The sequence below is a fragment of the Dipodomys merriami genome, unplaced genomic scaffold (assembly GCF_024711535.1).
Source record: "Dipodomys merriami isolate MVZ:Mamm:240054 unplaced genomic scaffold, mDipMer1.0.p SCAF_27, whole genome shotgun sequence".
Taxonomy (NCBI): domain Eukaryota; kingdom Metazoa; phylum Chordata; class Mammalia; order Rodentia; family Heteromyidae; genus Dipodomys; species Dipodomys merriami.
This window is the reverse complement of record NW_027204159.1, coordinates 16,072,442-16,087,730: the sequence shown is the minus strand read 5'-3', so window position 1 is coordinate 16,087,730 and position 15,289 is coordinate 16,072,442. Positions and strand designations below refer to the sequence as shown.

Sequence of the window (15,289 nt, the reverse complement as noted above, 5' to 3'; positions counted from 1 at the left end):
TTGCTATTAGAAAATTTGGAGTAATTCTATTTCTCTGTCTCAACTTAATTCCTTGTCATTTTTAAGATTAAGCATGAAGTTGCAACAATTATGAATGAAGTCTTATTTAATGCAAATATCTTTTTGTAGGCTTTGTTTCACCTTTCAAGGTAAGGTCCCTGTGAAGCCTTGTCCTCACAAGTAATACAGAAATGCTAGTGAATTGTTTCTCAAAGGCTTTTTTTCCTATTGGTTTTCTCAGGATCACAAGGCCCTCTGGCCCTCTCCCTGGCTTTTGTCTCTCTGTTCTGGACAGAAACCTAATCTGGTATGATAAACCCTTTTCATTTCTTGCTACTTCTTGGAAAGGGCTTATCTCCTCTTTTACAGGTCACTTCGTCTGCAGAGCCACATGCTCCGTGGTCCCACTTGCTGAGAAGGATGGGGAGTGTTTGACACTTTGCAAGAATGAGTTAATCTCAGTCAAGCTGTCTGAAGATGAAGCTGAGTGGGAAGGCCTGTCCTTAGTGACGGGCCAGCGGGGTCTGGTGCCAGTGTCAGCCTTGGAGCCTCTGCCTGTCCCTTTCCATCAGTAAGTAGCCCCCTGTGTGCTAAGAGAAGGTCTCAGTCTACACCAAGGTCTACACAAATCAGAGTTGGTACACTTTTATTTATAGGCCTCCATGTGCCTGGACAAGAACAAAATCCAGGTGTCTTTTTATTTTCTCGATTATCACAGTCAAGACTGGACAAAATTGGAAACAACTCTAAATTTCAGATGGGCTTGGTATACAGGCTTTCCAATACAGTGTTTCCCAATGCAGGCTGCTTGTGCCTCATTACTCGGGATGTTACTACACAGTCAAGCTCCCTGTTCCTCTTTTGGCTCTCAGAGTGTAGCCTAGGAAATTGGTATTGTCTGTATGTATTTATTTTTGAGACATTGTATTTATTTATTTAATGTACTTTTGAGACAGCTGCACTATATATATCAGGTTGCCCCTGAGTGACAGGATTATTGTGTGGGCTAGAAATCTACATTAAAGGAATTTCTCAAGGGCCTTTTTTTTTCCACACTGAAATTTATGAATCCCTATTGGAAGCTACTGTAAACTCAAATATCCAGGGTGCTAACAAACGTCCCAGGCCATGGACTCTGGCTTGGGTTTTTCAGAGCATTGGATTGTGGGAGTATTGTTTGTTAGTTATATAACTGACAAAGTAATGGTAGAACCAGAAAATGCTCCAGATCTGCTGAACTTGTCTCCTTTTCACAGTGCCTAGTATAAGTTCTCAATAACTGTTATTAAAATAAAGTAATGACACTTACCACCATCGTCATCCTTTTTCTAATGGATGACTCTGCTTGCCGTTCTAAATTTTGAAATCCATCTTTGTAAACTTCATGTTTCCACTGACAGATGGTTCCTAAGGAATTACCCAGGAAGCTGTGGCCTTTTCAGGAAGAGGGATTGGACAGGCTCCTATCAGATTGGTATGGCTAAAGTCAAAATCATTGTTTTGCTGGGAAGATGGTGTTGTCTTTGCTTCCTAACTTCAGCTGCAGGTTTGGGTCAGTCAGTGTGAACTCCTGTCTTGTCTCAGTTACTGTTTTCTTGCCTGGGAAATAAGAGGCCTTCATCCAAGGCAGCAGGAACAAATGCCTTCAGAGGCATGCAGATATTTAGAGGCCTGGATGACAATGGTAAGGAACAGTAGAGATGCCAGGGATTTAAAGATAAATAAGTGAGGTCTTCCTCTACTCCTGTGTAGGTCAAATGAAATATTCTGTGAGCCAAATGTAGTCTGTAGGCTGCCTGTTTACAACTTCTAGCTAAAACATTTTCTAATTGGCTGTAGAGTTATGGGGAAATACACCTTGAATTTAGGAAGAATATGAATACATGATACCACAGTGAGCACACAATAAATGTTTGTTGTATAAATACACCATCTATATTTATATGTACATATATGTAGTCATATAGACATATATGCATCTCTATCACATATATATTTAGCATGTCATCTTCATCTTTATAACTCCCCTACTATGTTACAACCCTAGAAAAAAGTGCAACCAGGCTGGGTGTGAGTGGTCATGCCTGTAATCACGAGGCTGAGATCTGAGGATTGTGGTTCAAAGCAAGCCAGGGTATAAAAGTCAATGAGACTAATCTCCAATAAACTTCTTAGAAAAAGCTGGAAGTGGCGCTCTGGCTCAGGTGGTAGAGTTACTAGTCATGAGCACAAAGAGGCTCAGGGACAGTACCCAGGCCCTGATTTTAAGCCCCAGGACCAGAAAAAAAACACCCCCAAGACAGACAAACAAAAAACAAAAAAACCCAAAACTAAGAGGAATTATGAAATGCAAACATTGGAATAAATCAATAATTAACCACAAACAAGATGTCTAGCTCTATTTAGTCTTATAGTTGAGACCATAGTGTGTTATAGTCTATTCTGAGTTCAAATTCTGACCCCCAAACTTAAAAGCAGTGTGAATTTGTCCATTCACTTGACTTCACTACAGTGCTATTTTCTCATCAGTCAAATAATTCTGCAAATCACTTAATCCTGTTCTCTCATTGTACAGCCTAACACATGGTATCTCCTGCTATCCCACAAAGTAGAGTGAATCTCTGATCTTGAAGATATAATCAATAGAAGCTTAACTAGGAATGGCAGAAAAATGATGAGCCTGTCCCATTTGTAGAAAAGCAAAAGCAAATATAAAAACTAAGGCACATAGAAGCCATTGTCGCCACCAGAGCAGGAGGGTAGCTACTATTCAGTTTTGCTTCCACTTCTTTATCCAGAAAAAAAGGGGTTGCAATGGGTGCACTGCCTCGCTTCTTACGGATTTGGGGAAATGTGAGAAAATGGACAAAATTTGCTGTGTTCACTGGACTGTCGGATGCTCAAAAAACATTGTTATTAGCCCAGTGCTGGTGGCTTACACTTGTAATCCTAGTTACTTTGGAAGCTGAGATTTGAGGATCATTGTTTGAAGCTAGCCCAGGCAGGAAAATCCCTGATCCTCTTTTCTCCAGTGAGCCACCAAAAAACCAGAGTGGCTCACCTGGTGGAGCACAAGCCTTGAAAAAGCTGGGGCTTTGGGTCCCAGTACTGGCACACACACACAAAATGTCTTTATTTGATCTCAGCTGGCCAACTGCCCTAGGCAGAATGAGAGTCTCCTAGATCCAGCCTACTCCATCCCACCAATGTGGTGAGCATTTGTTAAGAGTTCTAGGCATTTTGCACTTTTCGCTGTTTGACTCTTTCTAATATATTTGTTTTGTTTCTTTCTAATATTTGTAAGCCTCAGGCACTCTTAGTATCTCATGTTGTAGTTGGAAAGATTGAGGGTCATTGCTGCCAAAGCAGCTGGGAGGGCATGTAGAGGTCTGGTACAAAGATTCTCACATATTAGCCTGTGGATTTATGCCAACCATGACCAAGTGTTTGCACAACAGTGGCAGAAATAAATGAGGATGCTGTAGAGAGACATGTCCAATTTCCCACCCACACTTCATATAATTCAGTTTTAAAGCATGTCCGGTATCTCAGATAATCCTGTCCTCTTTCTCCTTTCTTTTTTCTTCTCTTCCTCCTTATCCCCTCACTCCTTCTCCTCTCTCCCTACTCCTTTCTATCCACCTCCCCTCTCTTCCCTTCCTCTCTTCCTCCTGCTCTTCCTCTTCTTCCTCTTCCTCTTCCTCCTCCTCTCATTCCTTCTTCTGATACTGTGGTTTTGAATGTTGGGCCTCACATTTGCTAGGTACGTGCTTCCCCACAGGACCTTCCATTAGCCCTCTTATGTTTGTTAAAACATATTTAAAAAAAACCCAACAAATTGGATACTAGTGGATAAAAGTAGATGCTATTCCTCTTTATTGAATATTCTAGTTTGGCAAAATTTATTATTACTATTTTTGGAAGGAAGGGGATTTTGCTTGTCATTAAAATTCTCAAATGTGGGATGCCCTCAGTCTGATTACATTGGCAGGTAGGGGAGGCTCAGCTGCCAATGTCTTTAGTTGACCCATGCTTGTGCTGTTTCCCCACAGGCAGAGGAAGATGTAAGGCCATGATGGATTATCAGCAGCAAAGAAAGGGTGAACTGAGTTTCCTTCAGGGAGAGATCCTGGAGATCATCGGCTTTGTCATCCCTGGGCTTCAGTGGTTTATCGGGAAGTCACTGAGCTCAGGAGAAGTGGGCTTTGTCCCCACCAGGAGCATAGATCCTGATTCGTATTCTCCAACGTGAGTATGGCCCCGAGTAAGCCCTGGAGCTTGCTGCCTTGCCCAGCCCTTCCTTCCTCACCAGGCTGACAGATGAGCCTTAGGAGAACCCTGGTAACATGGAGGCAGAGAAGCCCATTCTGGGCATCTCAGCAGATACATAGAGCACTAGGAACTGGGGAGTAAGCAGGGAGTGAGTTAGCTTTCACGGATGCCTTTCTGTGTGCTAGGAAAGAATCAACTTCCCCAGACAAAGGGCCTGTTGCTAGGCACTCAGCTGCACCTGTGGTACTTGGATCTCACCACTCACACTACCCAACCAAGGACCCCTTGAAGAGATCAGCATGCACCGGGAACATGAATTACCAGCTTAATCACTAGACATGTCTCTTCCATGAAGGTCTGGAGGTACAGCCCCCGGATGTCCTTACATAGTGTTCAGACTACAGTTGAGCCTGAAGTCATTGTTGTCTAGTAGAGCAGGAGGTATCTTTTGTTCTTTTGTTCCTTGAGTTCAGAAGGCCTGGTTCTGAAGCACAGACCCGCCCACCTGAGTGACCAGCAGCCAATGGCTGCTGCGTCCACTCACCTGGTCATGGGAGGGTCAGGAAGGGGCAGTCTTGCTTAGTCTCCAAAGTGGGCTTCTTGCAGGATAATAGGGCACAGTAGAAAGTGTGGGAAGTATGAGGGGAAACAGGAAGCTGCCTCCTAAAACACTGGGCACATTTTACACACTAGGAAATATAACTCAAAGAATGTCAAGTTTTCAATTCCCTCTCTCATGGAACGAGCCAATGAAAGGAGTGAACCAAGGAATGGAAGCTCCCTCTATGTCCTGAGGAAGACAGAAAACCATTTTTCCTGTGCGAGATGTGGAGCCCAAATCATACAGATAAGGCAGAGCACTCACGGAATTCCTGGAAAGGCATGAAGGGCACTCAGGGAGCTCAGGATCCATCAGGAAGACAAGGTTACTAACAGACCCTTCACTAGCAAAGTGACATCTGACTTAAGCTTTGAATCATTTGTCATATTTTGGTAGATGTACATAGGGGACACTTGAGGAATGACTGCTGTCCCCTGGGAGTAGGCCACCAGAAGTGCATGGGAGTCGCAAAGGCTCAGGCTCAGAGAGAGACCTTCCCTGACATGGCTGAAAGGTGATGAGTAGAATTGCTCTCTAGGTAGCTACACCTGGCTTTGGGTGAGACATCCATCGGCAGGGAGACCTAGAGGCAGGGGGCAGGAGGCCAGTGGGATGGCTGAAGCTATCAGTAGGCTTGGTGAGGAGCAGCCACTGCTGAGAACTGTCTTCTCAGCCAGAAAGGAGTTAAGGATTCTGGGAGGTTTGTAAATGTGGACGCTCATATTCTGTGCTCATCTAACTGGTGGGGAGGGGTCTCAGCCTTCCTATACAGAAGAGATCCTTAGTTGAGATTAGTGGGCAACCAGGGTAAAAATCATTGCCCTAACCGACCCCCTTATTTTACAGCAGGAGGATGTGGGGAACCCAATACAGAAAGGGCTCAGTAGAAGGCTTTGGGCCCAGAAACTCAGAATCCTATTGCTAAGTGTAACCCCAGGTTCTGTGGGAGGAAGAAAGAATTTAACATAAGAGAGAGAGAGAGAGAGAGAGAGAGAGAGAGAGAGAGAGAGAGAGAGAGAGAGAGAGAGAGAGAGATGTAGTGGGGAAGAACTATTTCTGCAGTAGAGGAAGAATGAAGAGGCAAGAAAACCCCCAGAGGAGTCCACTGAGGCGAACCAACCATGGTAGAATTGGGGTTAGTTACCTCTGTGGAGGAGGTTTGGCCAGTGGGAGGTGACTGTGGCATTTACCGTTTGCTGAATTCTAGGCCCAGACCTCCCCAAAGGCATCAAAGGCCACACGAGTGCCTGTCTCGTCTCCATTAGCTTGTCATTCTGTGTCTTTGGGCGCACTGAAATATCTTTGTACCGCAGTTTTCTTGTCTGTAAAATGTGCATGTTTGTCAATACTTGCCTACTAGGATTGTCCTGAATTTAAGCTAATACACATAAGACCCTTTGATATGTACCTGTGGTGAAGTGTGTGTGAGGAAGGGGGAGAGAGGACCGCTGGGTGTGTGCTGGACTGTCCACATCCCAGAAACTAGCAGCGTATTGTGGGTTTTGAGTCCAGAAGCATGATGGTCAAGAAAGCAAGGTTGCTGTTTCCTGTGTCATCCTGTGCACCATGCCCAGGGTGGCCACTGGGTGTCGCCCACGTCCATTTGAATGGTGTTTCTGAGGAACTGCATTTACTGAATCTCCATTCTCTTCCTGAAGATGCCCGCTCAGTGCCAATATATTGTTTTACAAAATGTGTGAGTGTATGTCTGTACACATGGTGTGTGTGTGTGTGTTTGTGTGTGCACACACACGCACACGTGTGCACGTGCACTCATGTGTGTGTGCACTAAAGCAGCAGTATACTGAGAATGGAATTTCTGCAGAGGCTGTTTTCTGCATGAGATTCAGCCAGGGTCCTGGACACACGGCATAGAGTGCCACAGAAGCACTTCGTAGATTGTCTTCTCCTGCATTATATATTTTAACACCAGCCACTTAGTTTTACAGCAGTTGGAAAACTAGTTTTAAAAATATGTGGCAAGTGTTTTGATCTAATAATAGATGTAGCATTTGCATTTGGCCTGAGTGATTTTGGGGAATCTCAGTGTTTTGAGGGTGAGTGAACTCTCCATCTTTTCTAATTTTATTTTTTAAAATTATTATTATAAAGGCGATGTACAGAGAGTTTACAGTTATATAAGTCAGGCAATGAGTATATTTCTGTTGGGACAGTGTCACCCTTTCTTTTCTCTCTTCTAGGTTTTCCTTCCTGTGCCCACCCACAAGTTGTATTGTTTATTTTCAGCCTAGTGTCTACTGAGTACCACTGCTGCATTTGTCCACCTTTTGTACCTCTTGTCCCATTTTTATGCCCCTACTTAGCCTCTTAAAGTCTTTCCTAATATTTACAAATATTTGGCAAATGTATGCTTAAAGAGTAAAAAGGTTTTGAAGATTATTTTTAGTCCTTTTTTTCTGTTTTAATGGTCTTGACTCCCTAAAGACACATGCTATTTAGAGTATCTTCCTAGTTTTTATTCTGATATATTTAAAGCACAGATAATTACTATTATTGTCTTGGTAAAGGATATTTCATAATTTATTTAGATCTCCTTCAATTTAATACAATGTCATGTGGTTGTCAATGTATGATTTTTTATTAGCTTATGTTAATTATTTATGGGACTTCATGTTGTTACATTTCCACATGTATTGACAATGAATTTATATGAATCAATCTCTCCCCTGTCTCATACTCTTCCTCCTCCGCCCTGCTCTGCCTCCCCAAATTAATTTCAACGGATTGTTTTTGTAGTTGTAAGCAATTTATTTGGACCATATTCAACTTCTTTCATCCTTCCAACTTCAGAGACTAGTACCTACCCCACAGCAAAACTCCTGCGCCTCCCCCCCACATGCCCCAATTTCCTTCTGGTCTATAGTTTTCATGAGGTTTGCCTGTTTCCATGAATCTAAGGGGACTACTTAGGAGAAGGGAAAAGGGGAAGACAGAAGACAGAAAGATAGAAGCTGTCACATGCCTGTAATCCTAGCTACTCAGGAGGCTGAATCTGAGGATTGAAGTTTGAAGCCAACCTGGGCAGAAAAATCCAATAAACTACTCAGAAAAGGTTGGAAGTGGTGCTGTGGCTCAAGTGGTAGAGCACTTGCCTTGAACACAAAAAGGCTCAGGGACAGTGCCCAGGCCCCAAGTTCGAGCCCCAGGACTGGCAAAAAAAAAGGAAGGAAGGAAGGAAGGAAGGGAGGAAGGAAGGAAGGAAAAAGGAAGGAAAGTAGAAAGAAAGGAAGGAAGGAAGATAGTGAATTCTTTTGTAATACATTGCTAGTATATATAAACACAGCTATGTATGATCAGAAATGCATAAATTCACCTATTTAAAATTTTATATGCCTTTTTCAGTTAACATAAATTTGGGATTTATTCATATGCTGGTGGATATAATTCATTTTAACAAAGTGTTACTGAAAGGAAATTTAAGCACTTAGTTGTCTAAACTAAAAAAATCATCAAAATGAATAAATCAATGTGCTCAAAACCAGAAAAAGAACTTACATGTAAAACCAGTATCATAGTATTAAAACCCTCTTCATATTGTTTATCTGTCTTTTCTTTACAATTTCATTTCTTGTGGCATCAATTTAAGCTGATGAGGATTTGGCTGTTAGTTAGATGTTCTTTTGCAGGCAGGCTGTCTTTTCTTCACTTTATTGTTTTGTTGTTGTTACTGACTTTTTTTTTTGTTTTATTTTGTTTTTGGTTGGTCATGGAGCTTGAACTCTGGGCCTGGGCGCTGTCCCTCAGGTCTTCAGCTCAAGGCAAGCACTCTACCGCTTGAGCTACAGCGCCACTTCCAGTTTTCTGGTGGTTTATTGGAGATGAGTCTCTTGGACTTCCTGCCTGGGCTGTCTTTGAGCCATGATCCTCAGATCTCAGCCTCTTGAGTAGCTAGGATTACAGGTGTGAGCCACTGGCACCCAGCTCTTACTTTTTAAAAATAGCAGTCCTGGGGCTTGAACTCAGGAACTAGGCACTGTCTCTGAGCTTTCTTAGCCCAAGGCTAGCATTCTATTGCTTGAGTCACAACTCCACTGATGGATTTTCTTTCTTTCTTTTTTTTTCTTTCTTTCTTTGTTTCTTCCTTCCTTCCTTCCTTCCTTCCTTCCTTCCTTCCTTCCTTCCTTCCTTCCTTCCTTCCTTCTTTCTTTTCTTTCTTTTTCTAATAGTTAATTGGAGATAAGAATCTCATGGACTTTCCTGTTCTGGCTGGCTGAACCACAATCCTCAGATCTCAGCCTTCTGAGTAGCTAAGATTACAGGCATGAGCCATTGGTGCCTGGCTTTGTTATTAATGTTTTACAGCTATAGCATGATATATAAATAAGTGATATAGTCTATGTTTAAAATCCCACAGCTGCATCATCAAGTGCATTTTTCAGCAGTTATTTCAGTGAAGCTCCATGAGTTGACAGTTTCCAGGGATCAGTCTTATTTTTTTGTCTTAAATATGCTTAAAACATACCCTTAAATGACAATTTAGCTAAATATAGACTACCATCTTCAAAGTGTGTATGTGTCTTTGTATGTAAGTGTTTGTGTGTATGTAGTAACTATTATATAAAATTTCAAGGCAATTGTACTAGGGTTTTACCTATTATGCTGTCTTTTTAGAGAAGCAGTTTTCTTTTCCTTAACCATCCTTATTTTCTGTCATTAATTACAATTTTTGCCTTATCATGTTTTTCCTTCTTTATTTTTATTTCATTAGCTCATGTTTTTGTCATTTATATGTAGCTATTTCATCTTAAGGAGTTGAACAATGAGGGGCTGGGAAGGTGGCTCAGTGGTAGAGCGCTTGCCTTGCATGCCAGAGGCCCTAGGTTCAATTCCTCAGCACCACATAAGCAAAAAGAAAAAAGCCGGAAGTGGCGCTGTGGCTCAAGTGGTAGAGCGCTAGCCTTGAGCTGAAGAGCTGAGGGACAGTGCTCAGGCCCAGAGTTCAGGCCCCACGACCGGACCAAAAAAAAAAAAGGAAGTTGAACAATGAGATAATGGATAATTGGCCCCAGAAAATAAGAATTAGGAAAAATTTAAGTAACGCATATGTAAAGTGATGCTATTTTCATTTTTTTAACTCAGGGTCTGGTGTAAGTTTTCAATTTGAGAATCATGTCTTTATTCAAATTATAGAATATTCTCATTCATTCTCCTTTTGAATATTGTTTATTTCTCTTCATCTTTTAATGTCTCTTCTGGGAATTCTAGTAGAGGTATGTGGAATTCACTCTATCTTCCATCTTAGTTAAGCAGCTAGCTCTTCTTGCTTGCGTTTTTCTTCTCTAGGTTGCATGATGGCCAATTTCCCCAAATAGGTCTTCTCTACTGCTGTGAATAAGCTTACTTTTTAATCCATACACATTGTTCTCAATAGCATGCCTTTATTTTTCATTTCTAGATTTTTGTTTTCCTATTTTTCATAGCTAATTCTTCTTACCATTCCATCCCTTCATTGTGGACTGTATTGTTTTTAGTTCACTGTTTGAATCATACACATTATAAATAATTCTTTACACTATCACTACTTCTAGTTTTATTATTATTTAGTATTAATTTATTTGCTTGGGCATCTGAGAACTTTCTTTGTGGTAGTTCATGTTTTTAATTTGTGTATCTTAGTTTGTGGGTTTTTGTTTACTTTTGTCCAGTGAACTCATTTTCAACATTTTAAAAGATAGTCCTTACGGGAGTTTTGGAGTAAAGCAAACCTTCCTGTAGAGAAGATTTTTGCATTTGTTTCTTCTGAAATCTTAGGAATGCATGATCCCAGACGGAGTGGCTGTGGCTTTTTAAAAAAAATGTCAAATTATTTGAAAGTCATGCCAACACCGTTCAGTGTAAATTAAGAGTCTGCACCTCTTTCTGGTATAAACCTAGATGTTTGAGTTTTTTCCCAGGGAATCAGATAGATGAAAAGCATAATATTGGCAGACTGTAAGTTTCATAATCACCTCTTTAAGGAAGTTGATTCTCTTTTAGACTCTAGGTTTTATGGAGGGAACTTAATTCCTTCCTTGCCACACACACACAGGCCCAAGGTCATATCTCCTGTTCATGAAGGTCATTAACAGTGAGCAACAGTTCTTAAGGCCCATATCCCTGTTCAAACCACCAGGGTCTCTTGGCCACCTGCCTTCACCAACCAATCTAGGTTCAGTTTCTCCTTTTGTTTCTAGATCCCAGAAGTAACCTTTTCTTTTTTTAAGTTTAAATATGTGTTAAAATATTTATGTTTGTTATATGTTCTTTAGGATTTGTGAGAGGGAAAGAGGAGAGAGTAGCCCGTTAGAGTACCTCAGCTTGCTGGGTTTCCAGAAAAGGTGTCATGTTCTAACCCAGTTTTCAAATTTGCAAATCCATATTGTAGTTTTTTTTCCATTTTCTTGGACTGTCTTTAAACACCTGAAAATCAGGATGTTAGTGGGTCAGCTCTGGGGCAAAGAATACATTTCAGTCTTAGCTTTGACACTTTCCAGCTGTACATCTTCTGAACATGTCACTGAACTTTTCTGAAGCATTTTCTTTGATTAACAGCATGCATTAAAACAAGCGTACATCCTAGAGTTTTTAATAATAATAAGTGAAACAGAAAATTCAGGATACTTTGCAAGATTTAAGGACTCTACCTGTATGTATAGGTATGTATGTGCACACATGTGAATCTAGTTGCAGATTTCAATTACATGTTGCTTTGAGGCTGGAAGCTTTCATGATACTGGAGAGAATCTAGAAATCAGGTCAGAGAGATGGAGGCCACGTGTGGTCAGATGTCAGGATACAGCTCTAGAGGCCAGGATACAGCTCTAAATGTCAAGATGTAGCTCTGGTGCCAGCCCTGCTTTGGATGGGTGGTGTGCCCTGAGCAGTTCTGCCATTCACCTCCTCTCCTCCGCTGGCTTTGTCATTGCTGTTCCTTGAGTGAAGGGCACATAGTAAGTGTTTGCCATCAGCAGCCCTCCCAGTTCCTCTCAGCCCCTCACATAGCTACAAATCCTCTTATTCCTGCTCTATCATTTCCCAAACAGTAGATGCATTTTTGGGCCCCAGTTTCTTCATCTGTGAGGAGTGGTTAAGAATAATAGCCACCTCAAAGGGCAAGTATAAGGATGAAATGAAATAATATTATACAAGTCCTCACAAGCCTCCAAAAGTGTAGCTGTGATTAATTCTTGGGCTTTCCAGGCCATTTTCTTTAAAAATAATGGGTTCTGATGTTTAAAAACTTCTCTAATCTTCACATTTGTTCAGTTAGCTCATGGACTGAATGTTTTCTAAGGCACTTCACTATCAATGGTGAATTTCACTATCTATGGAGAGCAAATTAGTCCTAAGAAATAGGTTATACAGAAAGAGACTCCAGATCTCATTTCTTCTAGCCCCCTGGCCCTCTCTCTTCTCATTGTCCCCCAGCAATTGCCTTCTACTCCTACTGTCCTGTAATGCAGTTGTTCTGTGTCATGGAATCAAACTTCAACAACCACGAAAGATTCCTTCTTACAACAGAAAAATACATCTTCATTGGTCCTCTAAATTGTCCCACTTGCCCCTAACCTTTTCCTGGAATAATCTAAGGTCACAGAAACTGCCTTTTATGGTTTCTTATCCTTTTATTTAAGGTAAGCAACTCCTATTTTTCTCATTAATAACAGCACCATGTGGTGTCAAAGAATAGATATGGGTTGAGGGAGAAGGCTTGGCTTTTCTTGGGAGAGTATTTGAAGGAGGGGGGCTTTTATGTCTGTGTTCACCTATTCAGCAATCATGAAGCATTATTTCCTGTTTATGAGGTACTAATAGACCTTCTCTTTCAGCAGCAGCAATACTGCTGGAAACAGGGCAGAGTCTGATTTCAACATCTAGCAAATGGGTTGATGACTTCTCTAAGATCTTTCCTCCATCCTAGTGTGAAAGGAAGAAAGTGGGGTGACTGAAGTCTTGCACTGACCTTCTCTTACCCCTCCCCCCAACTCTTAGGAGCAAGAATTCTGCCTTCTTCAGTGATGAGGAAAGAAGCACTCTGTGGACCCTGGGGAGTGACAGGAAGGCTGAGTATGTTAGCTTCCTGAACATGCTGGCTCATACTGACATCACGTCTGTCTACCGGCTTAGTGAGTATTTGGTTCTCAGACCCCAGTGAAACTCCAGACTCCTCAAGACTAGGAAAGAATCGCTGTGCAGGAATAGAATGTTTCTACATTCTAAACCTCTCCATTTGGGACTGTGACCACTATTGAACGGGGTTTGAATCATAGTTAGCTAGCAGAATTTCACATGAGATGGGGTATAATCAACTCCCCTTATGTGGGTGGTCAGCTGTATTGGCTTTTTATCCTAATCTTGGAAAGAAAGAACTTCCTCCGTTGTAGCTAAAATCTCTCTTTCTAGGCTAATAAATCAAGGTGGAGTGATGGAATGTTCCAGTTGGAGGGGCCCTGAGATGATTTGTCATTTTACAGATTGGTAAACTGAGGCCTGAGTGAACCAGTGCCCGAGCCAGTACAGAACAGTTTATTTTATCACATTTTCCAGGACCATTGCGAGTGGGCTGGTAGGCACATCAGTCTTGGTGGGGCAGGGGTCAGGGGCTCAGTTCTTAGCACAGATTTTCCTATAATGTTTGCATGACTGAGTGAATGGGTGAATGAATGACACTGATTCCTGTCCATGGCTCCCTCTCATTGATGGTAGCTTTGAGAAAGGATTCTCTTCTCCCACCTCTCCACGGATGGTGATGTGTCTGTCCCCTTCTGTATAGCCAGTTAGATGGGCCATATTTCATGCCTTCATCCAGAGATTCTCTGCACAAGGGACCCTCAGGCCAGATTCTAGGAGTAGAAATAGAAATAGAGGGGTTTCTATGTACATAAGAAGCCTTTGTGAGGAACACCGATCCCAGACATCAACCCTCAGCCTTAGCACAGCTTTCTTACCACAGGTAGATTATACTGTTTCCTGAGGCTGAGACAGGAAGCTAGCTAACTAACGCCATGGGTACTGCCAGGTAGATGGGACCAGACATCTGAAGTCAGGGCCATGCCTTGCGGGGAAGGGGACAGAGGTGAGAGGCAGACTTGGATCAAAGGTATCTATCTGTCTTCTGTTGATCTGGAAGACTCAAGAGCAATACCTTAGGCAACCTGTTGCTTTTTGCTTAAAGACCAGGAATGTACTCTATTGGATGCAGACTATTTGGTTGTGTAGGCTGTCCTGGCACCAATGCACCTAGTCATCTTATTGGTCAATTCTAGTTCTCTTAAGGCCCCTGCTCTGGGAAGGGATGTGCTGATGCTTCTCTGCATTTTGTAACTCTTGCACCATGTGTGCCCTCATTATCCTGGCCCTGAGAACAATTATGGCAGTAAGAATGGCAAATAACCCCAAATGTCAGAGGTCAGAAAGCATGAACAACACTCCAGGTCAAACTTTTTAGCATTTCCATCTTTTGATTGTAAGCAGCCCTCTACTGCCTCTCGGCAGTTACAGACTTTGGGTATCACAGAACAACAGGAAGAGGCTTGATTTGTTGACAGTTTGCTGATCCTGACAATTCATGGGGTGACAGAAAAAGGGTTTTGGTCTCTGTGGCTTCTAGTTAGGGAAGTGGGGTCTTCTCTCTAGCAGTCCCTGTCCTGTGGGGTTAGGAGTCTTACCTTAGTCATTCACTGCCAAACCAATCTATGTTCTTCACCCTTGTTTCATCTCATATCACTGTTACCAAGTCAGGTGGGTGTGTAGGCCCAGTTATCCTGTCCTCTTTGACTACCTCTTCCTTTTACTCTGCCTTTTGGTCTCTTTCTGCCCAGGGAATGCCAATGCTCTTCAGTATTATTAACTCCTCTCCCTCTTCCCTGCCTCATTCCCTCTCTTCCTTCTGAAATTTCCTTCTAAATGCTTTACCCCTTGTGATCACATTCAGTCTGGGACTTTGGTCTGCTTCTTGTGACCTGCTAGTGACTGTAGTTTCATAGTCTCTTACTTTTCTTAATCCATTCTCTATGTAGAACTCTTGCAAGTAACTCAAGTATCAAACTATAAATAAATAGAACTGTACTCAAGATTCTCTCATTCTCTGGCTCATCCTACTAAGTTACTCTAGGGAACAGAAACTAGGAATTCCTGGTGTATTTTTCTCTTTGTATTTTACCATTCACTTGTAACCCACTTTGACAAAGCACAGTGCCCAGAACATTGTACCCACTAAAGCAAGACCTGTCTAGGAGATGTGTGATGAGTGAATGGAGAAAGAAAGAAGGAAGAAATATAGTATCAGAGGCTACATTGATGTGTCCCAGATCTGTTATAGCCTTATTGAAAGATATGGGCCTGGCCTCTCTCTGGCCTTCAGGGGTGTGTGTGTGTGTGTGTGTGTGTGTGTGTGTGTGTGTGTGTGTGTGTGCC

At 42.1% G+C, this 15,289-nt stretch overlaps 1 protein-coding gene across 4 annotated transcripts in view; it reads left to right on the top strand.

Moving 5' to 3' along the window:
- Positions 1-15,289, top strand: part of Sh3tc2 (SH3 domain and tetratricopeptide repeats 2) — a 68,394-nt gene that overhangs the window by 21,831 nt on the left and 31,274 nt on the right. For all 4 annotated transcript variants that reach the window (XM_070036354.1, XM_070036353.1, XM_070036352.1 and 1 more), the window contains exons 6-9: positions 370-571; positions 1,401-1,474; positions 4,053-4,248; positions 12,866-12,999. In XM_070036354.1, the coding sequence (XP_069892455.1) occupies positions 370-571; positions 1,401-1,474; positions 4,053-4,248; positions 12,866-12,999 (606 nt within the window). The remainder of the gene's footprint in view (positions 1-369; positions 572-1,400; positions 1,475-4,052; positions 4,249-12,865; positions 13,000-15,289) is intronic.